General features: G+C 50.4%; 1 protein-coding gene across 1 annotated transcript in view; it reads right to left on the bottom strand.

Annotated features, from left to right (window-relative positions):
- Nucleotides 1-27,207, bottom strand: part of GREB1 (growth regulating estrogen receptor binding 1) — a 67,322-nt gene that overhangs the window by 3,379 nt on the left and 36,736 nt on the right. Inside the window, exons 17-29 of the mRNA XM_068978410.1 lie at nucleotides 26,298-26,637; nucleotides 25,002-25,117; nucleotides 23,519-23,718; nucleotides 21,713-21,802; nucleotides 18,906-19,513; nucleotides 15,980-16,082; nucleotides 11,871-12,029; nucleotides 10,768-10,910; nucleotides 7,200-7,361; nucleotides 6,089-6,293; nucleotides 3,429-3,603; nucleotides 1,675-1,893; nucleotides 229-364 (exon numbers count right to left, since the gene is read on the bottom strand). Coding sequence (XP_068834511.1) covers nucleotides 229-364; nucleotides 1,675-1,893; nucleotides 3,429-3,603; nucleotides 6,089-6,293; nucleotides 7,200-7,361; nucleotides 10,768-10,910; nucleotides 11,871-12,029; nucleotides 15,980-16,082; nucleotides 18,906-19,513; nucleotides 21,713-21,802; nucleotides 23,519-23,718; nucleotides 25,002-25,117; nucleotides 26,298-26,637 — 2,656 coding nt within the window. The remainder of the gene's footprint in view (nucleotides 1-228; nucleotides 365-1,674; nucleotides 1,894-3,428; nucleotides 3,604-6,088; nucleotides 6,294-7,199; nucleotides 7,362-10,767; nucleotides 10,911-11,870; nucleotides 12,030-15,979; nucleotides 16,083-18,905; nucleotides 19,514-21,712; nucleotides 21,803-23,518; nucleotides 23,719-25,001; nucleotides 25,118-26,297; nucleotides 26,638-27,207) is intronic.

Raw genomic sequence — 27,207 nt, 5'->3', positions numbered from 1 at the left:
AGGCTGGTGGTGCGCACGGGGCAGGGAGACACACACACACACAGAGAACCAGAGATGAGAAGGGAAACTCGATGGAGTCTTTCCCCTCTCAGGGATCCCAACAGGCAACCTTCACTAGCACTTCCCAGCTGTCAAGCCCACCCCGCTGACTCCGAGGTGCCCGGTGGCCTCCCCACCAGCCTCCCCACCATGGGCAGCAGCTCTCTCCGGACACACGGCTGCACCCACCTTGGACGTGATGTGGAAGGACCTGTGCCCACCCACCGCGATCTGCTTCTTCATAACGCTGAAGCGGTTGAAGCGGCAGAGCAGGAGGCCGGCGCTGTGCACCCGCAGGTTGAAGTCCACGTCGTCACACGTGAACCTGGCGGGAACGAGAGCAGGGGGGCGGGTCGGCCTCCAGTTAGCTCGCGGCCACACCTCCACCAGACACCCCGTATCTGGGAAGACGAGCATGCTCGTTCCTGCACTCAAAGACCGTCCCCTGGGAGGCACAGGAGGCAAACCAAGAAGGAGACAAGCTGTGATGCCCCTGCACCAGGAAGGCAGGGTGTACTCAGGCTTTTACTTCAGAAGCCCTGTCACGTGTGGACCGTGCACGCCACGCCAGGCACCGTGGAGGGGACTTAACAGATGCCACTTCATCTATCTGTTAAAAAGAAGACAACTGACCTCCCAAAGTAAATTTATTGCTTCCCTGGTGGCTCAGATGGTAAAGCGTCTGCCTGCAATGTGGGAGACTGGGATTCGATCCCTGGGTTGGGAAGATCCCCTGGAGAAGGAAATGGCAACCCATTCCAGTACTCTTGCCTGGAAAATCCCATGGACAGAGGAGCCTGGTAGGCTATAGTCCATGGGGTCACAAAGAGTCAGACACGACTGAGCTTGGTACCCCATGCCAGGTACCATGAAGGGGACTTAACAAATGCCACTTCATCTATGTGTTAAAAAGAAGACAGCTGACCTCCCAGAGTAAATATATGAGCCACTGTTACAGCTGAGGAAATCAAGACTCAGAGACGGCGAGTCATCTGCCTAAATTTCAAAGCTGACAAATGGCAGAACCCACATTCCTAGCAGGTCAGTCTGCTCCAAAACAGACACTCCTCTGCGGGCACTCTCAGGGATGTGCCCATTCCCTGGCAGGTAGAAGGCTCACTAACATTAGCAACTGGATTCTTCTTGAGACATGAGCACTTCTGCAGCTAGATCCAGAGAGAGGGACACAAGGAAATTATCATTTCCTTCAGCGCTCAAGCTCCTAGAAAGTAATATGTTCACAGAAGGAGCCAGAAAAGCAAGAGAAACACCACCTAGAAGAACGGAAGTCATTAAATACGGTACCGTGTGAATTGGTGAAGGAAGTTAAATGGTCTTATGCAAATCTCCCCTAAAATTATGCAACAAAAATACTAAAAAAAAGAAAAATCCATGAGGACTGAAAGCAAGGGGCCAGGCCAGTGTCATGGGTGGGAAGGCCCTGCAGGGCAAGGAAGGAGCAAGGGTTCTCCAGGAGTAAGGCTGCCCCTTGCAGAGGGCCCTGGGACCGTGGGCTGAGCTGATGGACATGGTTGGACAAAGGGCCCTGACAGTGGGCTGAGCTGATGGACGTGGTTGGGCAAAGGGCCCTGGGACTGTGGGCTGAGCTGATGGCCATGGTTGGGCGGGGCTCACCGGTTCTGGTTGTACTGCACGTTCTGGGTCAAGTCCACGTTCAAGACGACGAAGTCATGCACGTGGCAGCGGGAGAAGGGCTCGCGCACCTCGCGGCTCCCGGTCTTGCTGGACCACTTCCGCATGCCGATCAGGGCGTAGTGGGTGATGTTGGGGGATGCCTCGATGTGCTGCATGATGTGCTTCAAGGACACGTTTCTCTCCGACCAGGAAAACTCTCTGCTCGAAGGAGGGAGACGGACATCCCCAGGTCGGCATGCAGACTGGGCCGGCCAGGCCGCTGCTTTCCCCTGAACGTGCCGGGCGGGCTGCTGTGCCCAGAACCCATCACAGCCACCAGGCACTTTGAATTCATTATCACTGATCCTCGCAGCAATCCTGTGATATAAAACCATCACCCCCATTTCACAGATGAAGAAAAGGAGGCTCTGGCTGACTTGCCCAGTGTCACTCAACAGAGCTCGGCTGGAAGGGTGTTGTCTGTCTCCAGAGCCCACATTCTCTGCACCATGCCACACCACCTTGCGTTTCTGGTGGCAATTCCAAGGAGGTCGGGGAGAGGGAAGGAGGCCGTGTGTAAGCACCTCCCACCCCACCCTGATGGCGACTGAGGTCTGGGAAGACAGTGAGGGCCACCTGACGACCAGGGGTGGGCAGCTGAAGGGAGTAACCCCAGGGCTGGTAGCCCAGGCAATAAGAATTCTGTGTGTGAGAGACCCAGTAAGTGGCTCAACTTCTCTGCATCTCAGCTTCCTTTTCTCCAGCTGAGGGGCTTCTGCTAAGCTCCCTAAGGCCTCAGCCAGCTCTGACACACCAGGACTTGAACATTATGCTTAGGATTGAAATTCAGAAAAGCAGAGGGAAAAAGCTTAGTTCTCTTCCTCATCACTGTGCTCAGCCAAGCTCTCACCCTCGGAGGGGTGCCAGTGAGAACGCTGAAAGCATGGCGGCTTGCTGGTGTCATGTCTGTGAGCTCTATCAAACCGAACACATTTTTCCTAGAAGAACAGTGGTAAGGATGGAAGTTGTTACACTAGGACTTAGGACTCACTAACACAAAAGAGAAGAACTAACCTCACATTGTCCCTCAAAGTAAAAGAGCCAAGCATTCATGTTGTTTCTCAAATAAGCCAAAGATAACGGCTACGTTGAAATACTTGTGCCAAAAAAACACACAAAGGTATCTTCCCAATGATGCTCAGATGCAGCTCTATGTACTGAGCCTTTCCTACCTCGTGCCGCTCCATCACCCCCCTCCAGGAACACAATTCACGGTTTACCTAATCCTCATAACAAACCTCTAGGACAAGGGCAAGTGCCCCTTTGAAAGGTGTCCCAGAAAGAGTTGTTTCCTGAATGTCACAGCAAATAAAAATATAGCTTCATGTCAGGAGGCGGCTGGGGCGGGGAGAAGGTTCTGGAAGGTGTGGGGAAGGGCGCATCAGTGATGGTGATGGTTAGTTTCTTCATCAGGGAGTTTGTTAAGTGGTGTGTTCTGTTTGTGAAAATACCTGGATATGTATGACACTTTTTTTTTAATATTTTATACTGAATCTATGTTGCATTATTTTCTGTCTCTACTGTCCTCGGTAAAATGTTTTCAATTAAAAACTCAAAAGCTTGGTGAGTGAGCCCACCCCAGATAGGGTTCTGTCTACTGCACACCACATCTTCTAACAGGAGGTGCCTTCTGAGGTCCTCAAAGGATGGACAAGAATCCCCCACTGGGCCCCCGTCGGGAAAGGGGCTCTCACCTGCTTCTCTCCCCACCACTGTCGACGTCCACCACATTCCACATCACACAGGAGTCATCAGAAATCACAATGAAAGGCCAGATGTCCTGGGGCTTGATTCCCAGCTCCTCCTGACGGTTCCGCTCCAGCTCCAGGTTGTGGTAAGACAGCTCCTTGATCAGGAAGTGGGCGGCACCTGAAATGAGCAGACGACCCCAACTTGGGTCAGTCCAAGTGCCCATCCCCACCCAGGACAAAGCCCCACGAAGAACAAGAATTTGATGAAAGCCTACCCAGGCCCCAGCCCTACCTGCTCTTATCTGCAGTCCTTATCCACTCACCATAGGCTGTTGACTCGGGAGAGGAAATGCGAGGGCAGAAAATACTCCCCTCCCATTTGTGCACACATGTGTCTATTTATCTTTGCTTTTTTAACAGCTGAGACCATGAATAAAGCAATAACCGAGCACTGAAGAAAAAAAGAATCGTCAACAAATCAAAATAGCTTTAAAAACCAGAAAGCTGAAAGAGAAAGGTCTTTCGATTCTATGTGGACAAAAACGGTCTCTCGCCAGCTGCCTCTACAAGGATGAGGTCACTAGGGGCCACTGCAGGCCTTCAACACACCCTGCAAACAGTTCAGGGTGGAGAATGAGTCCCTCTGGGCTCTAGGACAAACCAGCAGAACAGGCCTTCAGATCGTGAGATATTTTTCAGGAGAAGATTTTATAAGCCCAGTTTCGTGCACTGTCTCCTGTGTAAAAAAGCACTAAAATCCTTAATGGAGACACCTGCTGTCCGTGACCAGCTCCATCCTTCTGGTGACCAGCAGCATCCCTCCGCTGATTTGTTTGCCCGATGGCAGTTAACCCCTTTCACCAAAATCACATATACACCGACCTCTCCCCTCATCTCCTGGGAGCAGTTCCTCAGAGCTATCTGAGAGGCTGTCTCCCAGGCTCGGGTCCTCATTTTGCCCCCAATAAAACTTTACTCACAACTCTCTCATTGTGCTTTTTCTTTCAGTCAACACCGAGAAGACTCTCTCAAGTCTCCATTTACAGAAATTTTATTGAGTAGGGTGTGTTTTAAAGGGTCTATCGCCAAAGAATTCAAATGACAGGTTATCCCAGAAAACCTGCAGTTAGTGAAATTAGGGTATAACACTGTGGAAAATTCTTCAAGAGACGGGAATACCAGACCACCTGACCTGCTCTTGAGAAACCTGTATGCAGGTCAGGAAGCAACAGTTAGAACTGGACATGGAACAACAGACGGGTTCCAAATAGGAAAAGGAGTATGTCAAGGCTGTATATTGTCACCATGCTTATTTAATTTATATGCAGAGTATATCATGAGAAACACTGGGCTGGATGAAGCACAAGCTGGAATCAAGATTTCCAGGAGAAATATCAATAACCTCAGATATGCAGATGACACCACCCATATGGCAGAAAGTGAAGAAGAAATAAAGAGTCTCCTGATGAAAGTCAAAGAGGAGAGTGAAAAAGTTGGCTTAAAGCTCAACATTCAGGAAACTAAGATCATGTCATCCAGTCCCATCACTTCATGGCAAATAGATGGGGAAACAGTGGAAACAGTGGCTGACTTTATTTTGGGGGGCTCCATAATCACTGCAGATGGTGACCGCAGCCATGAAATTAAAAGATGCTTACTCCCAGAAAGGAAAGTTATGACCAACCTAGACAGTATATTAAAAAGCAGAGACATTACATTGCCAACAAAGGTCCGTCTAGTCAAGGCTATGGTTGTTCCAGTAGTCATGTATGGATGTGAGAGTTGGACTATAAAGAAAGCTGAGTGCCGAAGAATTGATGCTTTTGAACTGTGGTGTTGGAGAAGACTCTTGAGAGTCCCTTGGACTGCAAGGCGATCCAACCAGTCCATCCTAAAGGAGATTAGTCCTGAATATTCATTGGAAGGACTGATTTTAAAGCTGAAACTCCAATCCTTTGGCCACCTGATGCAAAGAGCTGACTCATTTGAAAAGATCCTGATGCTGGGAAAGATTGAAGGCAGGAGGAGAAGAGGACCACAGAGGATGAGATGGTTGGATGGCATCACCGACTCAATGGATATGAGTTTGAGTAGACTCCAGGAGTTGGTGATGGACAGGGAGGCCTGGTGTGCTGCAGTCCATATGGTTGCAAAGAGTCGGACACGAATGGGTGACTGAACTGAACTGAACTGAACTGATTAAGAATGTTCAGGGGCTTCCCCAGTGGCTCAGTGGTAAAGAACCCACCTGCAATGCAGGAGACGTAGGAAATTCAGGTTCACCCCTTAGGTCAGGAAGATCCCCTGGAGGAGGGCATGGCGACCCACTCCAGTATGCATGCCTGGAAAATCCCATGGACAGAGGAACCTGAGGGCTACAGTCCATGGGGTCGCAAAGAGTGGAACACAACTGAAGCCACTGAGCACACACACACACAGAACATTCAGAAGAGCACACACACACGGTTTAGGTGGTCTTGGTGCAGTGGTGGGACAGCAGTGATTATAGAATGAATGTAATTAATATGCACACATCTGTTGCAGGGGACTAAGGGGAAACAGGTGTTCGGTCTAGGAAAACATTTCTCAGTGGATTTCCTATGAAGTCAACATGTCTTGAATTTAACTTTGCAACAAATTTGGGAAAAAAAAAAAAGGCCTACCAACTCCAGCGCTGTTGAAGATGCTGGGAAGGACCAGCATGATATGGTTGGGCCAGTATTTCTTGTAAATCGCCATTTCATACTCCTTGACAACCAGCACGTGCAGGTGGCTGGCACCATCCATCGCGTGGTACAGGTTAAAGAGTCCGTGCTCGTGACGGCCAGTTGTGGGAGTGAACGTCGGGCTCTTTATGTATTCGTGACTCTGGAGAGCATGGGCACAGAGACGTCAAGCGTTTGTCAGCCTGGCCACAAAGACTGCCCTCCCTCCGAGATGTGACTCTGCAGCCTCCTCCATCAGAAGATGGTGCCTGTTTCTGCATGCCTTGCATCTGGCTGAGCCTTGGGACTTGCTTTTACAGATGAAATGCAGGACAGATGGTGGCGTGCCAGTTCTGAGCCTGGCCTCCAGAGGCATTCTGTCCTCTCTCAGAACCCGCCCCCCCAACCCGAGGGAGAAGCCTGGGCTAGTCTGCTGGACAAGGAGAGGCCACAGGACCAGACATGGGCATCCCACTGAGGCCACCAGAGTCCAGCCCCACTGCCAACCTGGTAACTCACTTCAAACACAAGGGATGGCAACCAGGATAAGCACCCAGCAGAACCGAGCCCAAACCGCCGGTGCACAGAATACAAAGCGAAATAAATGCTTGTTTGAGAATGGTGTGTAAGGTGAGCAAAACTCATGGGCTTATATCAGCGACCCAAATCCATGACCCTCACCTATTGGCGCCTAATACACGTTGAGTGCATGTTATTCCTGTGTGACTTAAATCCCTCCACTTCTGAGCCATACAGCCTAGCTTCTTATTCACTCAGGTTGTGAATCTTCTATATGAACAACTGTGTTTTATTTCACTCTTTTCTCAACAACCAAGCTAGGTATTCTATTCCTTCTTGGTTTCTCAGAGCACTTGCCACAAAGCTGTGCACTGAGCTGGTGCTCCTAACCAGTTCTGATGGGAACCATCTAGAAAACAGAGTAGAAGAGCTAATAAAGCCTCTGTCACCCTCTAATAAAGGACCGCACTACCACTTCACAAAGGTTTTCATCACTTGATAATAGCCCCTGGGTCTGCAAGGCTGAGCCCCAGGGCCACAGGGCCAGTACCTTGTCTGTGACGAGCGGCAGTCGCATGCTCTCCAGCTGGCCTCCGGGTTGGCTGAAGACAAAGTGGTGCTCTTTGGACTTGGGGATGATGAAGTGGAGCTGGATTTCCTCTCCTAGCATGGAGTAAGAGAAGGCAAAGGCGTGCAGAGTGGACTCATAGAGCTGGGGTGTGAGGGGGAAAGGACAGAGCTTGTCATCAGAGTCGGGCCTGACCTCCCGGAAGAACCCAGGCCTGCTACAACCCTGACCACACAGAGGCTACTGCCACCGCTGCCCCAGCTGATGCCAGTTCATAGCATGGACACCCAGGTCTCGCGAGTGTGTACCCGAGGCCACGCCTGATTGGTCAGAGGCTCCCATCCTGGTGCTGACCCCTCGGTACCCAGGGGATGCCTCTGTAGCCACCCAGCCCTTCTGGACTCTGGATTGGACCCATAGGCATGCTGGGGCACCAAAGCCTTCATGCTCCAGGTCACATTTTTCATTTCAACAAAGGTTATTTCACATTTTTAATTTCAACAAAGATTATTTTCCCATCACAGCTCATCTGTGTAACAGCAGAAGACAATAACTGTGTAAACTTGTGCGTGTCCATCTCACGCACCACATCCAGACTCAGGAACCAACGAATAATCCTAGGTCCTCACTCCCATGGCAGACATCCAGAAGTCTTGGGCTCACTCCTATCCCTAAGTCTAGCCTCACCTCCAGCCACTTTGTCTAAAGAGCCCTCCTGTTACCCAGTTACCACTGCTCCTGGTGCGGCCTCCCAGCCCGGCTAAGCCCAGGCCAGAGGTATGCCTCCTCCAGGCCTTGGCTCTGGCGTCCACAGCAGGGCCTTACCGACCCCTCTCCCTTCAGCTGCCCCTGCAGATGCACAGGTGGTCTGTCCCGTGCCCTCCGGGGAGCCACGGGGGCCAGGGCAGGGCTGACACGGGCCAGGACGTGCTGGCTGTGACGTCTGACGGACTGTGGCTCTGCTTTGAGAGCCAAGATGAGGGAGAAACAGAATCTGACCAGGGGAGGGAGCAAAGAGGATCATAACCGAGGAATTTCCTAAGACAGCCTCCCAGAGGAGCCTTGAGCAATGAGGAGAAAGAACCAAGCAGCAGAAGCAGTGACCTGTCAGCAGGGAGTCAGTGTGTGCCCCTGTGTCCTCAGGGGACCTGGTTTTCACACCCCTGCAAGTGTGGCTCCAGACCTGACCCGCCTACCTAGAGGCTGGCCCCGGGGGCTACGGCTCAGACCTGCCCTCCTGCTCCTTCTCCTCCAGGCTCCGTCCACTCATTCACTGCAGACCCTGAAGCGACCAGGCACGGAACCCTTTAAGTCTCTGCATTCTTTACATTTCAAGATCAAGAAAATGTTTTCACTTATATTTTTCTCTGCCTTGAAAGAAAAACTTCATCTCCAAGGGAAGATATGTTAGGAGGGTTTATCTGCAGCAAATAGGATTTCTGGTCATTTTTAATCCTTTGAAAAACCACTCAGATGTATTTTTTGTCTAGAGTACAATTGCATCATTTGAAAAAAATCTGCTTAGAGGAGACAAGTGCTAGCTACGTCAGTAGCAGCTAAGCTCAAGGCCAGGCAGATTTGGGAAAATTAAAGCTGCCATCTGCTGTTTCCCTCTGCAAAGGGGACAGACAGAGGAAGCTGGAGCCCTTGTCACCTTCAGGCCTTTCTGGGGCAGGTATGGGCTGGTAAGAGCTGTCCTGCATCCCTGGGTGCTGCACAGCTATCTGTCTCCCATCAGCTCCAGCTGCCCCTGACTCCCCTTTCCTTGCCTGCATCTGAAATGAAAACAAATTCTAAGTGTAAAATCCTACCCTCCATCTGTTTCTAGAGAACCAGACCACAGGCCCCCACAAACCTCCACAAGGCTGTGCTTAATAGCTCAGTTGTGTCCAACTCTTTGCGACCCCATGGACTGCAGTTCACCAGGCTCCTCTGTCCATGGGGATTCTCCAGGCAAGAATACTGGAGTGGGTTGCCATGCCCTCCTCCAGGGGATCTTCCCAACCCAAAGGTGGAACCCAGGTCTCCCATACTGCAGGCAGATTCTTTTACTGTCTGAGCCACTAGGGAAGCCCAAGAATACTGGAGTGGGTAGCCTTTCCTTTCTCCAGGGGATCTTCCTGACCCAGGAATCGAACTGGGGTCTCTTGAATTCCAGGCAGATTCTTTACCAGTTGAACTATCAGGGAAGCCCCTCCACGGACTAGTAAGGGACTATTCAAAACGGATGGATGTTAATTGACTCAACTTATTGTGCCAGTCATTTAGCAATATATACATTTATCAAATCATTATGTTGTCTACATTAAACTTACACAATGTTATCTGTCAATTATATCTAAAAAACTGGAAAAATTGTTCATTTTCTTAACAAGTGTTCGTCAACTGAAAGAATCAATTTAAAAAATAGAAAAATTAAAAAAAAAGAAGAAGAAGGAAGTACCCCCTCCCCAGGTAGCGTTGCCCCCATCAGGCCTCAGCTAAGAGTTCTCACTGCAAAGGCCCCATTCCTCTCCACAGCACGGATGACTCTGTGGTCTGTCTGTGCCCACCCACCCAGCCTCCTGTCCTGGGACCAGGCTTCACTCTAAGCTCCATCAACACCCACTAAAGTCACTTCTGATTCCCCTAGACACCCCTCGTCTCCCTGCTGTTGCACTTGCCATTCGCTCCTTCCCCCAGGCTTCTGTCCACCTTGGCTCCTTGGCAAACTCTTACTGATCCTTCAGAACCTTCTCCCCTGCTCCCTGCCCAGTATCGTATCTTCATTTATTAAATGGGGATAATGCTATAGCCTTGTGGGGTTTTAATGAGAATTAAAGAAGAAACTCAATAGCACGGTTTCCTAACCAAGTGCCCCTTGAATGAATGGATCACAGGTGTCGCTTGAATATAAACTGCTTCAGCCAGAGCCCTGGGAGCAGTCTTATCCATCTACCCAGGGTCCAGGGCAAATATCATTTTCTATCACATTAAAAAGTGGGAAGTACTGGTATATAAAAAGTGCCTAGTACATAGCCCGGTATGTAGTAGATGGTCAGTAAATGCAAATTTCTCTCTTAAACCTCATAATGTCTACACATCAATCATATCGCTTTCCTGCCAGCTTTAGCCTGCTCCGAAGTTTTGTTTATGAGCACCTGTCCATCCCTAGACTGTGAGCCTCAAGTCTGGGGTTTTCTTCACCTCTGAGTCTGTGTCCAGGACATAACAAGCACTCAGGAAGTGTTTGCTGCGCTGAACTACTAGAAATTGCTAAGATGTAAAGAAAAGTACAACACTTATAGCTGGTTAATCTGCCGCTAATACATGTGTCACCTCAGGGGAATCACTGTTTGGTAGCGTTAATAATAATTTCAGAGATGCTCGAAGGGAATGGAGAATTCAGGACGAAAGGGCTTCTTCCAGAACTTTCCACCTCCTGACTCCGGGATGCAAATATAGCGAGAAGAAGGAAACCGAGGTGCTAGCCGAGGTGAAGCACGTAGCCGAGAGCCGTGGACGTGCCCGCTGGAGTCCACCTGAGGGGCTGCCTGGGGCTCCGTCCTACCTGGCAGCGGGGGTGGAAGCCCATGTACTGGTGGCACTGCTCGCAGTGATGGTACGTGTTGTGCGCCGCGAACTTGGACAGCCTCATCCTCGCCGTCTGGCGTCGCACGAACAGGTCCTCCGGCTTCCGGTGCGTCCCTCTGTCTGCACGAAATCCCAGCGTTAAAGAGCGCAGGAGGCCCAACCCATACTCTCCCCTCCCGCTTGTTGGCAACAAAACACTGTAACAGGGCTTCTTGGGATCGCCTCTCACCTGTCCACCCCAAGCTGACTCCACTGGCCTGAAAGGACAGTCTCAGTGGGATAAACTAGACACTACAGTCACATGGCGTCTCATTCATCCTGCTACGGATGTTTTATAAACCTATTCAAGGATTTGATCCGTGACAGTGTAAACCAATCACTGACTTAGCATGCAAATGCTGCAAAGCACACGATCACCTCTAGGGTTTCAGACGATGCAGGAAAATTAAGATTTTAACACTCAACCTCCATTCGAGAAAGCCTACGTGAAGCATGAAGGAGGCTCCAGTGAACGGCATCTGCTCTGTGCTCAATGAAGATAAAATGATGGAATCGACAAGGAGACTGGTATCTTCCTCTCACACTGCATTCACTGAACTTGCCTGGTCAGTGCTTATAATCTCACTGGCCACTCACATCCGACGTTTGTCACCAGTGACCCTGAAACCCGGAAGGGTCATAATACTGTGAAAATTAGTGGTCCCCGAAGAAGGAGTGAGAAAACGAGAGACCGAGGGCAGAATGGGAAATAGATGCATGTTGTTGTAACAATCCAGATTCATAGAAAAACATACATCTTTTTCTTCAATTAACAAGAATCTTCAGAGTATTCCAATCATGAAAAGCCATCAACAGCATCCTCACATCTTTCCGCACTAATGGAGCAGTGAGTCTTCCCTCGTGGAGTCGAAGAGTGTTTCCTGTCCAGAGAGGTGGTGACCTCACTGCTCTAACAGGCACCGCCGGTTCCCTCATCACCATCAGATGTGCTCATCACTAGCAAGATTTAGCTCATCCCTTTAAGAGGCTATTCCCACCTACTCTGGAAGAAGGTGGAAGCAAGAGTTTAACAAATCTGACCTTCGCTCTTTATGCTCTGATGGTGTGAGCAGATCAGACTGGCGTCCTCATACTTCGGGTCGTGAATAATATAGTCAAAAGGCAACTTCTTGAACAGCTCCAGGTCCGGCCAGGGGTCACTGAGCTGGAGGTAATGCCAGTCCGAATCTTCTCTGAGGTCTACAGGATCGGGAGAAACACAGATATGTGACCAAATGGGATGTGAGAAGGATTTATTTCAAACGTGCACAAGGGTGATGGCTGGAGGGGAACTGATGCTGAGTCTACAAGTTACCACGGGATCTCAAACGGCCAGGTACATGTTCCATTTTCAGGATTCTTCTAATTCAGCAAGAGTATGCATTCAGATCTATCTCTATCCAGAGGAAGAGCCTCATGCTGGCTTTCCTAGGGATAGGCTTGCTCTTCTGACTTCCACTAACTTCCACTCCTCCCAATACACGTAACCGTGGCCCTGTCCCTCAAATATACCACACTGGTTGCCAGCACCAGCAGAAACTGACGCAGTTCTCTCTCTTGCTCTTATATCTAAATGCTACCCAGCCAGTAAGGCCCAACGCCTATCACCGCACCTCTAGGAAAATGCTTATAAATGCTCAGATCCACCAGCTTTCCCTTTCTGAATGCCAACATGGACTCCTGGCTCAACCCATATCTTCACGTTTGCCATGTATCATTGTACAGTATAATCAGTGTAGTCTACAGTGCTCATTAAATGCTTGTTGGCAAAAAGGTAAAAAATTCTAGTTGGTCCAACCCCAAATTATGGAATACATTGATTTTATGTATATGATTATTTTATACAAATGATACTGAAAGTGCTGCACTCAATATGCCAGCAAATTTGGAAAACTCAGCAGTGGCCACAGGACTGGAAAAGGTCAGTTTTCATTCCAATCCCAAAGAAAGGCAATGCCAAAGAATGCTCAAACTACCACACAATTGCACTTATCTCACATGCTAGTAAAGTAATGCTCAAAATTCTCCAAGCCAGGCTTCACCAATACGTGAACCATGAACTTCCAGGTGTTCAAGTTGGTTTTAGAAAAGGCAGAGGAACCAGAGATCAAATTGCCAACATCCACTGGATCATGGAAAAAGCAAGAGAGTTCCAGAAAAATGTCTATTTCTGCTTTATTGACTATGCCAAAGCCTTTGACTGTGTGGATCACAATAAACTGTGGGAAATTCTGAAAGGGATGGGAGTACCACCTGAACTGCCTCTTGAGAAACCTGTGTGCAGGTCAGGAAGCAACAGTTAGATCTGGGCATAGAATAACAGACTGGTTCCCAATAGGAAAAGGAGTACGTCAAGGCTGTATATTGTCACCCTGCTTATTTAACTTATATGCAGAGCACATCATGAGAAACGCTGGGCTGGAAGAAGCACAATCTGGAATCAAGATTGCCGGGAGAAATATCAATCACCTCAGATATGCAGATGACACCACCCTTATGGCAGAAAGTGAAGAACATCTAAAGAGCCTTTTGATGAAAGTGAAACATGAGAGTGAAAAAGTTGGCTTAAAGCTCAACATTCAGAAAACTAAGATCATGGCATTCAGTCCTGTCACTTCATGGCAAATAGATGGGGAAACAGTGGAAACAGTGGCTGACTTTATTTTGGGGGGCTCAAAAATCACTGCAGATGGTGATTGCAGCCATGAAATTAAAAGACACTTACTCCTTGGAAGGAAAGTTATGACCAACCTAGACAGCAAATTAAAAAGCACAGACATTACTTTGTCAACAAAGGCTATGGTTTTTCCCGTAGTCATCTATGGATGTGAGAGTTGGACTATAAAGAAAGCTGACCACTGAGGAACTGATGCTTTTGAACTGTGATGTTGGAGAAGACTCTTGAGAGTCCATTGGACTGCAAGGAGATTCAACCAGTCCGTCCTAAAGGAGATCAGTCCTGGGTGTTCATTGGAAGGACTGATGTTGAAGTTGAAACTCCAATACTTTGGCCCCCTGATGTGAAGAGCTGACTCATTTGAAAAGACTCTGATGCTGGGAAGGATTGGGGGCAGGAGGAGAAGGGGATGACAGAGGATGGGATGGTTGGATGGCATCACTGACTCAATGGACATCAACTTGGGTAAACTCCAGGAGTTGGTGATGGACAGGGAAGCCTGGCCTGCTGCGGTTCATGGGGTCACAAAGAGTCAGACACAACCAAGCGACTAAACTGAACTGATATGTAACACTATGTCCATATAGCTAGATGTGTCCATATATATATATATATATATGTGAAGTCACTCAGTTGTGTCCAACTCTTTGCGACTCTATGGACTGTAGCCTACCATGCTCCTCCGTCCATGGAGTTCTCCAGGCAAGAATACTGGAGTGGGTTGCCATTTCTTTCTCCAGGAGATCTTCCCAACTCAGCAATCGAACCCGGGTCTGCCTGCATTGCAGGCAGACGCTTTACCATCTGAGCCACCAGGGAAGCTCATATATATGTATCCTAAATGTCCATAAGAGTAAAAAAAGAAGAGGGAGAGGAATGCTTATCATGTATGTAATAGATGCTCAGTGCTTCATATCATTTAATCTTTACAACATCCCCTAAAAGGGAAATTATGCATATTTTGCCAAAGAGAAACCCAAAGCAATAGGAGGGTAATTGAGAAAATAAGGCTGTGAACTTTAACACAGTTCCGGCAAATCCTCTTTATCACGAGTATATCCAACAAAATGTGAGACAGAAACTCAGCAGACCCACTGACTTTCATCTGCAATACGGTTCCAAACTGTGGGGGAAACGGTGGAAAACTCAGAGTGCAGATGAGTGTAGATACGGTTCCTTTTTCCTTCCAAGGAAAGATCAAGGGCTAGACGGGCTTCCTGGGTTCTAAATTTTCTCCCAGTCAAAATGCAAACATAGTTAAGAGTATGTAAAGAAGTTCTCTGTGTGCAAAGGGTAGGACTTCCTTCTTTGTCAAGGCTGATTACATTGCACGTATATACCCCTTCTTTATCCACTCAACTGCTGACACCATACAGTTGTTGTTACATTTTGGTTATTGTGAATGATGCTGCAATGAACATGGTCACTATGCGAGGTGACTGCGGTGATTATTCCACAGTGTATATCAAATCATCCAGTTGTGCACCTTAAACATACACAATAGAAGCACTCTTAGATGCCAATGCAGCCCCCTGGGGCCCCTTCTCTATAATACGTACTCCTTACACGAATCTTCATTCCCAACAGATTCATTCAGTAGGCTGTTTCAGAGCCACCGGAGTGGCGCAAGAAGAGGAAATGGAGGAGGTGCTCTACATGAGCATGAAACATGTTCAAAGACAGTCTTCTCTTAATCAGGATAAACTCTACTCTGGGAATGAGGAGAAAAGCCTATTCCCCACATATCATGTATTTTTCATTTTGCCCCAAGATGCTGACCTATGTGCTCTGCAGTCTGAAAGGGAATTCTCGTCTGATGGACACTTCCACTTTCTAGAGGCAGCATGCACGCATGCCCAGTCACTTCAGTTGTGTCCAGCTCTGAGACCCCATGGATTGTAGCCCACCAGGCTCCTCTGTCCATAGGATTCTCCAGGCAAGACTAACAGAGTAGGTTGCCACTTCCTACTCCAGGGGATCTTTCCAACCCAGAGATTGAACCCGTGTCTCCAGCACTGGCAAGTGGATTCTTGACTAACTGAGCCACCTGGGAAACTCCCTAGAGGCAGCAACCAAATCTAATATGGTTCCAGTTCTACTACCCCTGAGCTGGCTCCTGAACATGTTTCTTAGCAGAAAAATGGATTAACAATATCTGTCTCTCGGTGTGGTAGAGGAAGTGAATGTGGTAATTTCTGTAAAGTATCTGGCACAGTGGTTGACATTTGGCAGGCACTCAGTAAAGAACGGTTATTTTTAGTATCGTAATTTTATCTTCCCCAAGGCCTCCCAGGCTCTACTCTAGGATTGTGCAAAATGACTACAAGGGGAAGATGAAAACCGTCCAAAGCCCTTGGGAGGGGTCAGATCGTTAACCTGAGAATTCCATCTTAAAAGTGAAAGACACAGCAAGGTCCCTTGAGAAACTGATGGAGATTATTCCAGTTCCCAGGGTCATCAACAGGGAACTCACTGATGTTGATCTCTTCCTCATCGTAAACATCCACTTCCGTCAGCCGAATGAGCATTCTGGACAAAATGCTGAGGAACTGCAGGTAGGCACCCGTCTTCCCGATCTGCAGGGACAGCGAAGTGGGAGCCAACCATCAGTACGTCCATACCTAGGGCAGGCGCTGGCTGAGCACCTGACTTGCCTCCACTCATCCACCAATCTTAACCATTTCACCCAATTAAAATGAGGGCTAGGGGGATGCAAAGACCTTTGAGGGAAAATGTGGCCTGAAGAAACATGCCACAGGCAGACAGATGAACTCCCACGGGCAGGAGACCCACCTGCTTATCAATCATTGCAAACGTCTTTCCAGATTTTAATTGGCCACACTGTTTAAGCTGTTAGACCTCCATCACAAGCTGAATAAAATGTTGCATCAGAAAAAAAAATTGAACTGACATTTTAATAATGCCTTAAAAGTCTTGCTCAATTGCAAATTGTGATCTTATATTAATTAATGGATGTATCTGTAGCGGGATAACAAAATTCATTGTGGGAGATGGGAAAGGTTGGCATCACACCTCTCTCCTCCTAAGTCCAGGACTTCCTTCTGTTCTTGTATTGATGGGTCCCCACCCCCATCAAGCCAGCGCTAGGCCAGTATACTATTGGTCTTACTGTACTGACGTCACAACTGGCTTCAAGGGGACCTGGGGGTTAGCCTTCTCTCCTGCCCACCTTGGCATCCTACGAATGTGCTCTCCAAGTATTCAGCTTAATGCCTGGTTCATAGGAAGGATTCAACAGATGCTGATGAATGGAAATAACTAACTTCCAAAACAAAAATATGAAATACAACCAGGCGGACCTTTAGTGAAAATATTTGCAATGCATAGAATTCACAAAGGATTAAAATTTATACTCTAAAAGAACAAAGCAAAAGAAAAAAAGTCAAATGGACTAAAGGAAAAATAAGTAAGAGAGACAAAACCGGAAAGTCTTGTAAAATAAATACCAGTGACCAATAAAGATATTAAAATATATTCACCCTTACTAATAAAACTATGATATACAAAATAATTTTCCCCTATCAAAAATGCAAAAATTTTAAAGATTGATAACATTCAGTAAGATGAGGGTATGGAAAAAACAGAATTCCTTTATAAAAAACATTTTATTTCCCCTTTTTAAAAAATTACACAAAGTACTATATGCTTATCTAAAAGTGCAAGAAATACAGATCAGTAAAAAAGTAGTGATGTTGCTCAGTCATGTCTGACTCTTTGCAACCTTATGGACTGTAGCCTGCCAGGCTCCTTCGTCCATGAGATTTTCTAGGCAAGAATACTGGAGTGGGCTGACATTTTCTTCTCCAGGGCATCTTCCCAATCTAGGGATCGAACTCAGGTCTCCCACATGGCAGGCAGACTCTTTACCATCTGAGTCACCAAGGAAGCCCAATAATAAAGTAGAATAGTCACAGATTCCAGCCCCCTTCCCTGACAGCTCTCCTGTCAGCGATTTTTGAAGATATTTTCACACATGCAGACACATACATTTTCTGTGTAATTGATACGACCCTGCTGCTGCTAAGTCACTTCGGTCGTGTCCGACTCTGTGTGACCCCATAGACGGCAGCCCACCAGGCTCCCCCGTCCCTGGATTCTCCAGGCAAGAACACTGGAGTGGGTTGCCATTTCCTTCTCCAATGCATGAAAGTAAAAAATGAAAGTGAAGTCGCACAGTTGTGTCTGACTCTTAGCGACCACATGGACTGCAGCCTACCAGGCTCCTCCGTCCATGGGATTTTCCAGGCAAGAGTACTGGAGTGGGGTGCCATTGCCTTCTCCAATATGACCCTATGTATATATTATTCTGCAACTTGATCTTTAAAATGGAGATATCTTAGAGAACTTTCAGTATCAGTTTATAAAGATCTAGCTCAAATTTTCTGTGGCTGAACTGCATGATATCCCTGTGCCCAAGTACATTCAATCAAGTTTGACCAACAGAACTCATGGTGTTTCCAGTTTGTTTTTTAACTACTGAAAATTACATAACACAAAATTGAGCACTTTTCTACATATTTTTGTGGGTCTGTGTTTCTTGGGGTAGGTACCAGACAAAGAAACGAACATATGAGTGAAAAGGAAACGTGTCTTGAACGGGGACAGTGATGATGACGGGGACAATTACAGTGCTTTCTAGGGGTCAGACTGACATGTTCCAGGTGCCCTACCATTATTCTCTTGTCTAAAGCTCCTGTTCTTGTGACAGAGCTATTAGCTTCCTCATCCTCAGATGAGGACCCTGAGGCAAAGAGAGAGCTGGAACTGGCCCAGGGAGGAAGGTGATGTTTTAGTTTGAATCCAGCCCCAGGCAGTTCCCTGCAGGGCCCACCCTGCACCCCGGCTCTGTGTGGCTGAGCCCCTCTCCTGAGACCCCATATGAACCTCATGCATCCTCTTCTCAGGCTCGTAACCCCTGACATTCACACCCAGGTTCCTGCCATGATGACAGGTGAAACTGTCTTTCATTGTCAGAAAAATACAATGAGCTGGGGGATGGAGACAGGCCTCCTGCCTCCCTGTTCTGTTTCACCAAAATCTTGCAGGACAGAAACAGGGGTCAGCTTCCATTGTCAGAGTGAGGGGGAACCACCCTGACTGGCCGTGAGGACCAAATGGAGTAACGTGGGAAAGGCAGAACCATAATCTGAATGAGCAAGAAGGACCCGCAGAGAACCTCTCCGGCCCCACATCACTCAAAGGAGGAAACTGGGGTCCCTCTACCCGCCCCCTTAGGGCCACGAGAGATGCCGCCTGGGGGATGGCCGATGTGAATAAGAGATGCTCTGGGATGCTCTCAGCCCCAAACCAGCCTCTGGGTGTGCACACAAGCCCCCCCCCAACCCCCGTGGAGCCCAGGCACACGGGGCAGCACCCACCTGGGGGGGCCCGCTGAGCAGGAGCCGGCGCGGGTGGAAGCCGTCCACGCGGCCCTCGGCTCGGTTGCCGTAGTCCATGTGGCCGGGCCGGGGCACCGTCCACTGGCGGTAGTAGAGTGACTGCTCCGTGGACGTCATGGTCTTGCTGAGGAAGGGCCGGAAGGAGCTGGCCCACATGACCGAGTGCGAGGGCAGGAGCGAGGCGGCCTTGGGCAGGCCACTGCCATCCGTGGACGTGACCATGTCATACACCAGCTTGGGCAGGAAGACCACGGGCGGCTGCCGGCAGGCCTTGGTCATGGAGCACTGGGAGGCCTGCAGGACGAGCGGGCCGGCGGCAGGCAGTGCGGGTGAGGAGGCCGAGCCCGAGGAGGACGCCGACAGGGCCGACACCTGGATGCCCCGCTGGCCGCTCTTGAGGCTGGGATCCAGCTGTGGGGTCAGTCCCGGGCTGTGCCTGCTGATGACCGACGGTGGCCCCTCCGCTGCCCGGAGCCTCTGTCTCTCTCCGGGGGCCCTGGCCTCCTCCGAGGGGCCGCAGGGCGGTGGGGACCGGGCCCGCTCCCCCTGTGAGGGTCCGGCCGAGGACTCGCCGCACGGTGCCGAGCCTGCAGAGAGACGCCTGTCAGTCAGGGCCTGGGATCCAGCCCCCCAGCTCCTGCTTCTGCACCACTGACTCCCTTTACCTGCAGTGATGGGAATTTCTGTCAAGGCAATTCCCCTTCTGGTTAAATATGGACTTTTTGTCTTTCTGACAAAGCCCAGAGGTGCTGCAGGGAGACAGCCAGCACCGCTCCCCTGGCCCCACGTGCCCCTTCAAGCCTCTGCACCCTCAGCCCCATCTGTCCCAGACCCTCGCCGTCAGCACTCAGCCCACCTCCTGCTCTGTTGCAGGTGGGTCCCAGAGCTCAGATCTCCCCTTTGCACAGCAGAGCAGTGCTTCTGATTCAGCAAAACTCACAGGACTGAAAAGGCTCAACTCTTTAGCTTCCAGAAGAATTCAAGAGAGAAAATGCAGCACCCACAGCAGCTACCCAAACACAGTGTTTCTTTTGCCCTCCCCTACCGGTGGACCACGTTGCAGGCCAAGGTGAGTGTGGGTTCCTGGCAACCAGGAGCGGCACTCTGGTCCGTCTTTTATATCACCCTGTGCGTGCTAATTCGCTTCAGTCATACCCAACTCTTTGTGATCCTATGGACCATAGCCCACCAGGCTCCTCTGGCGATGGGATTCTCCAGGCAAGAATACAGGAGTGGGTTGCCATGCCCTCCTCCAGGGGATCTTCCTGACGCAGGGACTGAACCCTTGTCTCATCTCCTGCACTGGCAGGTAGGTTCTTTACCACGAGCACCACTCTCACCCTGGACCTCCTGAAAGGTGGGGCTTTCCCCACCTCTGAAACGTGGGGGTTGTACCCAAGGCCGCAAGAAGCATCTCATCAGAGACTCCCAAAGGTCTCAGGGTCCTCTGAGGAATTCTGAGAAAGTCCCCTCACAGGACAGGGAGGCTGGCCAGCAGCCTGGACATTCTACTCTGCCTGACAGCACTGCACAGACCAGCAGGTTCCAGAACCTTCTAGAAAGCTGTCAGCCCAGGATCAGGGAAGAACAAAGCACCACACCTCTCTATTCTAATGGCCTGGAGCATCCACTCCTCAGGTTTCCCTGGTGCCCTGGGTCCCTCTGTTGTTTGGGGCAGAAGGATAAGAAAAAGCTGTAGCATTTGGCTTTTCTGACTGACTCGAGCCTATACATCAGACCTTCCTTCCATCACAGAGTCCATGCTCCTGTTGGGAGGCCTCTTTTGACTCCTTCTGTGCACATCTGTAAGGGAGATCCTCACCGCTTGACCCACTGTTATCCATAGGCTGGTGAGGAGATGGAAGAGAAGAAATCAAAGAAGACCCCAGGCTGAACCCCCTAGTGTGCTCTGACCTTTGCAGCCACGCCATGACCCTAAGCTGTCGCCCCAGGACCACTCACTGCACCCAAGCACCGTACACACCTTCACACCCCAGGACCTCCTCTACCTTCAAAGCTCAAAGGGCAGCTGCTGTCTGAAACCTGCAGGGACCACCCCCTAGCCCTAAATCTGCCGCACTTGGGACAAACTTCTTCCTATTCATATGTATAACATCTCATAGTGTGAATGTGTGTGCAGAAAATACACAGCAGCCCCTATTGCAACACAGCCTGGTCCAAAGGAACCATGAATTCCTTGTGAGCAGGTGTGTATCTAATGGGTCCCTCAGTGCCCCGAGCCAGGTAGAGAGCAGGTTCTCCATAAACGCTTGTGGTGGGAGGACACGTGATCTGTCTCACGCGTGCTGCCCCGGACTGCTCCCCTGAGGCCGAGGCGACCCCCAGGACCCACATTCCCCACTCCTCCGCCCAAGTGCGGTCGGGCCCAGGGGTCAGTGGACACTTGATAAATTTTGCTGCTTCTCCCCCGGTGAAGCCTTCTGTGTCTGCTTCTCGGCCCTCAGACTCGACAGCAACACTCACCCAGCTCCTTGCCTCGATTCCCCAAACCAACAGCTGCCTGCAGTGCACCGAGGGGTGGCCCTCTGACACCACCCAGCACCGGCCTCTTCCCGGGACAGCAGCCACCACAGCCCAAACCCCTCATAATTCCAGAATCACCCCCACCCCTGGCCCAGAAAGATGCCCCTACTCTCTAGAAAGGCCAGTTCATCATAGACCCCTTCTCTTTCCAGTTCTAGTTGAAAAGAATCTCTTTTCAGTCTCTGAAGTCTCAGAAACCCGAAACAGTCCAACCGAGGGATCTTTATCCCCTGGAGACTTACTGGATGCCTTAGAGGAGAGGGATGAAGACGCGGAGTCGTGGGAGCAGGATCGTTCTCTCTTCACGGGGCTCCGCTTCTCTGATGTGGAGCCTGTTTCAAAACACACACACTGAAGAGGCCTAGTAATCGTGGTGCCATCTGTTACCCTAGCACTTCAGTTTATAAAGTGCATTCACATACAGCATCTCTCATCCAACCATCCCACCAGCCCTCCATCCACCCATCCATCCTTATACCCATCCATCCCTTCATCCACCCATCCATCCATCCGTCCATCCTTTCATCCATCCATCCATCCATTCCTCTACTCATCCATCCATCCATCCACTCCTCTATCCATCCACCCATCCATTCCTCCATCCCTCCCTCCATCCACCCATCCATTCTTCTGCCCATCCATTCCTCCATCCACCCACCCACCCATCCACCCACCTGCCCATCCATCCATCACTCCATCCATCCATCCACCCATCCATCCGTCCCTCCATCAGCCCATCCACCCATCCATCCACATCCCCAGGCCCCCTCCTCTGAGGGAGCGCTAAGGAGACAGGTGTACGATGCAGGGCAGGTCAGTGAAGCACTGGCAGGCTAGTGGGGCTCCTGCCCAGGGGTCTTGGCTATAGGCTAGAGTAAGGAGGGCAGATAGGGCAGACCTGGGACCCAGGAGCCAGGCACCCACCCAGCAGGAGAAAGCAGGAGAGGGGAGATGTTCTGGTAGAGGTGACCCTGACCCCAGTTCTGAACAGCAAGCTTGGGTTTCCAGGTGAAGCATGGGGCAGAGGGAACTCAAGTGGCTGTGAGAGCAACTGTGTGGCCCAGAGGTGACAGAGCAGGGCACAACCATGAGATGAGTGCGGCCAAAGCTCAAGGCGCAGCATGGGGGCCAGAAGCCAAGAGGTGCAAAGGGGAAAGGTGGGTCAGGAGATGCCAAGAGTGTGGATTCACTCCATGGGCAATTTCATGTCAGGGTCCCACCCACACCTGTGAAAAGCTTCTACAGCACCAGGTGGGTCTTTCCTCCCCATTTTACGGATGTGTCATCTGCGGCTAGAAGAGGTGACATGACCTGTCCAAACGCACACAACCAGAGTCGGAGGATGGGCGGGGAAGAGGCGTTCTGGTCTGCGGGCTCTCCTTCGGTCTCACTCTCCACTACACCAAACCCCACAAATGCCCTGTACTTTCACGGCAGTAGCTTTCAATTTTTTTCTCCCTGTCCTGTTGACGACAGCCAGATGCTTTGCACTGCCCTGATTTATGTGTCCTATTAAAACACATGGTGTCAAACTCTCATGTCTGCAGACGAAATTGGCCTGTTTTCATAAATCCCAATAATGGACACCTCCTGTGAATTCACATAGAAGACATAAGCGAGTGAATCTTAAACCAGCCAGTAATTCCACCAGCAATTCAAGCAAGGCACGAACTTAAACCCTAGGAAATCTCCGTTTTTCTTCCTACTTTTTAAGAATCTTAGAGCTTCAAAGAACTTGATGGGATTTCCATATTCTCACACCGCCAAAAATGATGGGTGGCGGTGGGTGGTTCAGTGGCCAAGTCGAGTCTGACTTTTGCAACTCCATAGATTGTAGCCCGCCAGGCTTCTCTGTCCATGGGGCAAGAATACTGGAGCAAGTTGCCATTTCCTTCTCCAAAAATAGGGGGAGGTGAGGCAAAATATGAAATTACTGAAGGATTTTCCCTAAAGATGTTATCTAGATGGTTCTCATTGGGAGCTGCCGACCAGCAGACAGGCCAAGGACCACCCTGAGTGGGGACAGGAGCCTGGACTGGCCTCCCCACCTTCCGTCACCAGCTCCTCGTCCTCATTGTCTGTGCTGCTCAGCTTCTCTGCATCGCTCTCCAAAGCCTCGGTCCGGGCGCCCTTCTCCAGGGGAGGCTCACTGCTCACGAAGTACGCGGCCAGGCCCAGCTCCTGCTCCAGGGCCGTCCGCACCAGGCAGGAGGAGTTTATGAGCCGCAGGTCACAGTACCGCAGGGACCTGGGAGGAGGCGGAAGAAGGGATCTATCTGTCGAGAGCTTTCTACCAGGAGGCACCGCTGCGTGCCGGGGACCAGCACCCTGCCTGCCTCAGTAGGCACCCAGGACTCAGGCCAATGGAAACGCACACAGCGCACTGTGAGCCCTGAGCACCAAAGTCCACTGGGTACTTAGCCCTGTGCTGCCTGGAATCAAAAGAACACTGACTTTCTGGTCAGATGAGAATGAGGCTTGAGTTCCAGCCCTTCCTCTTCGTGGCAACAGGACCTTAGACAAGGTGGGCAACTTCTCGGGAGGCTCAGATTTTTTTCATTTGAAGGATATGAATGAATATTAATAACCACTTAAGTGTACTGTTACGAGGGATATATGCAGTAAATAGACACCTGATTATTCCAACAACATTTAAAATGTGTCCAGGACCATGTCTCGTGCAAGGGAGAGGATGGCCATCAAGTCACTGACACATTGGAAACCAGAGTCTGTCGGGAAGATACTCCAATGAGTCATGACGTATGTGGAGGGGTGGACACGTAGGATGGGCTGGGTAGGGCTTGGGGGAACAGCAAAGGGCTTAGAGAGAGGTGGGTGGGGCTGCAGTCAGGCTCTGTAACTACTGCTCCTGTGACCTCAGGAAAATGGCCTTTCATTCACTCACCTATAAAACAGGGTTGTAATACTAACTTTGCAAGAGGCAAATGCTAGGTCAAAAGTCCAGCACAGTGCCTGATACAAAAAGGAGTTCAGTAAAGCTCACTCAAATTTAAGATAAAGGCATTGTCTTAGTCTGATGGAGCTGAGGACTGAAAGACTTGATCCATGACACAGCAACAACCAAGGTCGAACAGTTTGGAGCCGCTTTTAGCTGGCCCGTGAGTACACGATGCGAAGCAGCCCTTCTCTAAGTGTGGTGTGGCCCAGCGGAAAGAAGCCAGGCAGCACTGAGTCCAGCACCCACCATACCAGCTTAATCTCTAGGAGCCTCGGTTTCCTCATCAGCCCCAAGGCCTCCACCCATGGAGCCCAGCAGCAGTCCCCACACCCACCCCCCTGAGTCCAAGGGGTTCCTGTCTGAGAACTGGGCAAAGCTGCCCAGGCCCAGACACCTTTCACTGCCATTTGCTGGAAAACTGTCACCACAAAGATACAAGCCGCTGATGACTATGATGTAAGTGCACCACTGAGAGTCTGGCAGGGGAAGCCTGACCTGGTAAAGCCCCCAGCGTTGCCCGGGTGGCTGGCTCCTCACAGACCCCCAGGAGCGCAGCCCCCCAACGCACTCACCTTGGTAAGGACTCCCCATGTGGATCCATCCCACTGAAGATCAGGATGCAAGGCAGGCCCTCCAACTCCAAGTACGTCTGAGGCCGCCACTCTGCATCCTCTATGTTCTGCCACACCTGCAGATAATTAAAGAGGGAGACGACTGTGGGATGCCACCCTTCCTGACTAGCCCAGCGCTAAGGGAACTCTGATGTCCTGCTGATTTACAGCCTTTGCAATGCCTCGTCTGAGCCTTATCAAATTTATACTGCAAATAAGCACCCCGTCGGCTTCACCACTGGATTCCCAGCCACGCACTGCCTGGCACTCATGAGCCATTCAAGAAATAATCTGTCAACTGACTGCCTTAATCTTTGCTAGAAAGTATACATCCTCAGGCCTTCCTTGGGGGCTCAGATGATAAAGAATCTGCCTGCAATGCAGGAGATCTGGTTTGATCTCTGGGACAGGAAGATCCCCTGCAGTGAGGGAATGGCTACCCACTGCAGTATTCTTGCCTGGAGAACTCCATGGACAGAGGAGCCTGGTGGGCTATAGTCTATGGGGTTGCAAACAGTTGCACACAACTGAGTGACTAACACTTCACTTCATATTGTACATCCTCAACTGTCTAACATTTTGTACCATGCTCTCCCCATTGTGGAGCTGCGCCCTCACAATTCCTTCCCAATTGCTCAATATTCTTGCCCTAAGGCTTTCATATCATCTGTCACCTGGAGGTCTAGCGGAGAGCGAGGTCTATGGGCCAGGCACTGGGCTCGTTTTGGGGACTGAGATATGTGGGGGTGTCCTTGCCCTCCCCTGCTGGGGGAGAAGCCAGATAACAGGCAGGGAAAACAGAACCTGTGTCAGGTTGGGGGTGGAGGGCAAGGAGGGGGAAGTGAGGCTTCCTGAAAGAAGGAAAGACTCTGAGTTGAATTCTGTGGACCAATAGGTATTAGCTAAACAAAAGAGGAGAAGAAATGAACCCCTGGAAAGAAAGAAAATCGTGCCATGGTCCAGAACTTTGAAAGAGCAAGACAGGGTGTTGGGGAGGGTGCAGTTTTTATAAATAACGTGGTAAAGCTGGACTGAAAGATGCAGGTTGGGATGTGGTTAAGAGAGGAGCCTGGAGGGGTGGCCGGGTGTGCAGAGGCCCCGTTGGAAGAGACAGAAAGTTCATCACCGGTCCACCCCTTCCCCTCTGCTCCCCGCCCCCTGGTCGTCCTGCCCGCCCTCCCAGGTGTCTATCCCCTCCCCCTGGTCATCATCTCCGCCCACCCGTCCTCCTAGGAGTCTGTCCCCGCCTGTCCCCACCTTAAGCTGCTTCAGGAAGTGCTTCCCAATGGTGATGCCCGAGGCGGGGTTCCCCAGGATGATCTCAAAGTGCTCCTCCAGGGCCAGCCGTGCCCGCACGTGGGCCAGCCGCTCATAGGCCACGGCCGCCAGTGGGGAGCAGGGCACCCGCAGCAGGACCATGAGCCCGTGGCCGCAGGGGCACTGCTTCGGGGAGTTGATGAGGTTCTGCGTGATCTCCAGCGTCTCCACGGACGTGTAGTTCTTCATCTGCGAGAGGCCACTCACAGCCATCATGGCGGCCGCGTAGTGCTGCACGAGAACAAAGGTCCTGATCACCGCGCTGTGCAGGCGGGGGAACCTGCAAGGAACAGAGAGACCACGCCATGACCCGGGGCTGTGACTCCAAGGATGCCCAAGCGCTCTGGGAGAGCAAGGCTCTCCAGGGCCAACCGGTAACCAGACATCTGCCATCCAGGGCAGAGGGCATGCTTGCTGCAGGAGGAGCTGGGGAACTGAACAGAGAAGCAGAGGCAGGACAAAGGTCAGTTCACACAGCCTCAGTGTGACATCTTGGAGGAGATCTTCCCTTGGCAAGGCTACGGGAGCTCAGCTGACAATCCACCTGGTCTGATGAAATCCATCTGCATCAGAGCTGAATGATAGTTTCCCAAAGGGAGTGCTGGGGAACACTAATCTCACAGGACACTGGACATGCCTTACACGCTAGCCCATTCACAGCACACCTGGCAATGGAAGGCATTGACAACTCTCACTGGGAAAAAGAACCTTTTGGTAAATGTAAGGTTTATCAAACACATATGACCATGGAACCCCTTTTGGCATAACAGCTATTAGTGTGCAGCAGCCTAGTTTGGAACACAGTTTAGGAAGTACAGATTTAACTCACTCCCTTTATCAACAAGTGAGA

This window comes from Capricornis sumatraensis, chromosome 1 (genome assembly GCF_032405125.1).
Source record: "Capricornis sumatraensis isolate serow.1 chromosome 1, serow.2, whole genome shotgun sequence".
Lineage (NCBI taxonomy): Eukaryota > Metazoa > Chordata > Mammalia > Artiodactyla > Bovidae > Capricornis > Capricornis sumatraensis.
The sequence above is the reverse complement of the archived record's forward strand: the minus strand, read 5'-3'. Positions and strand labels throughout refer to the sequence as shown.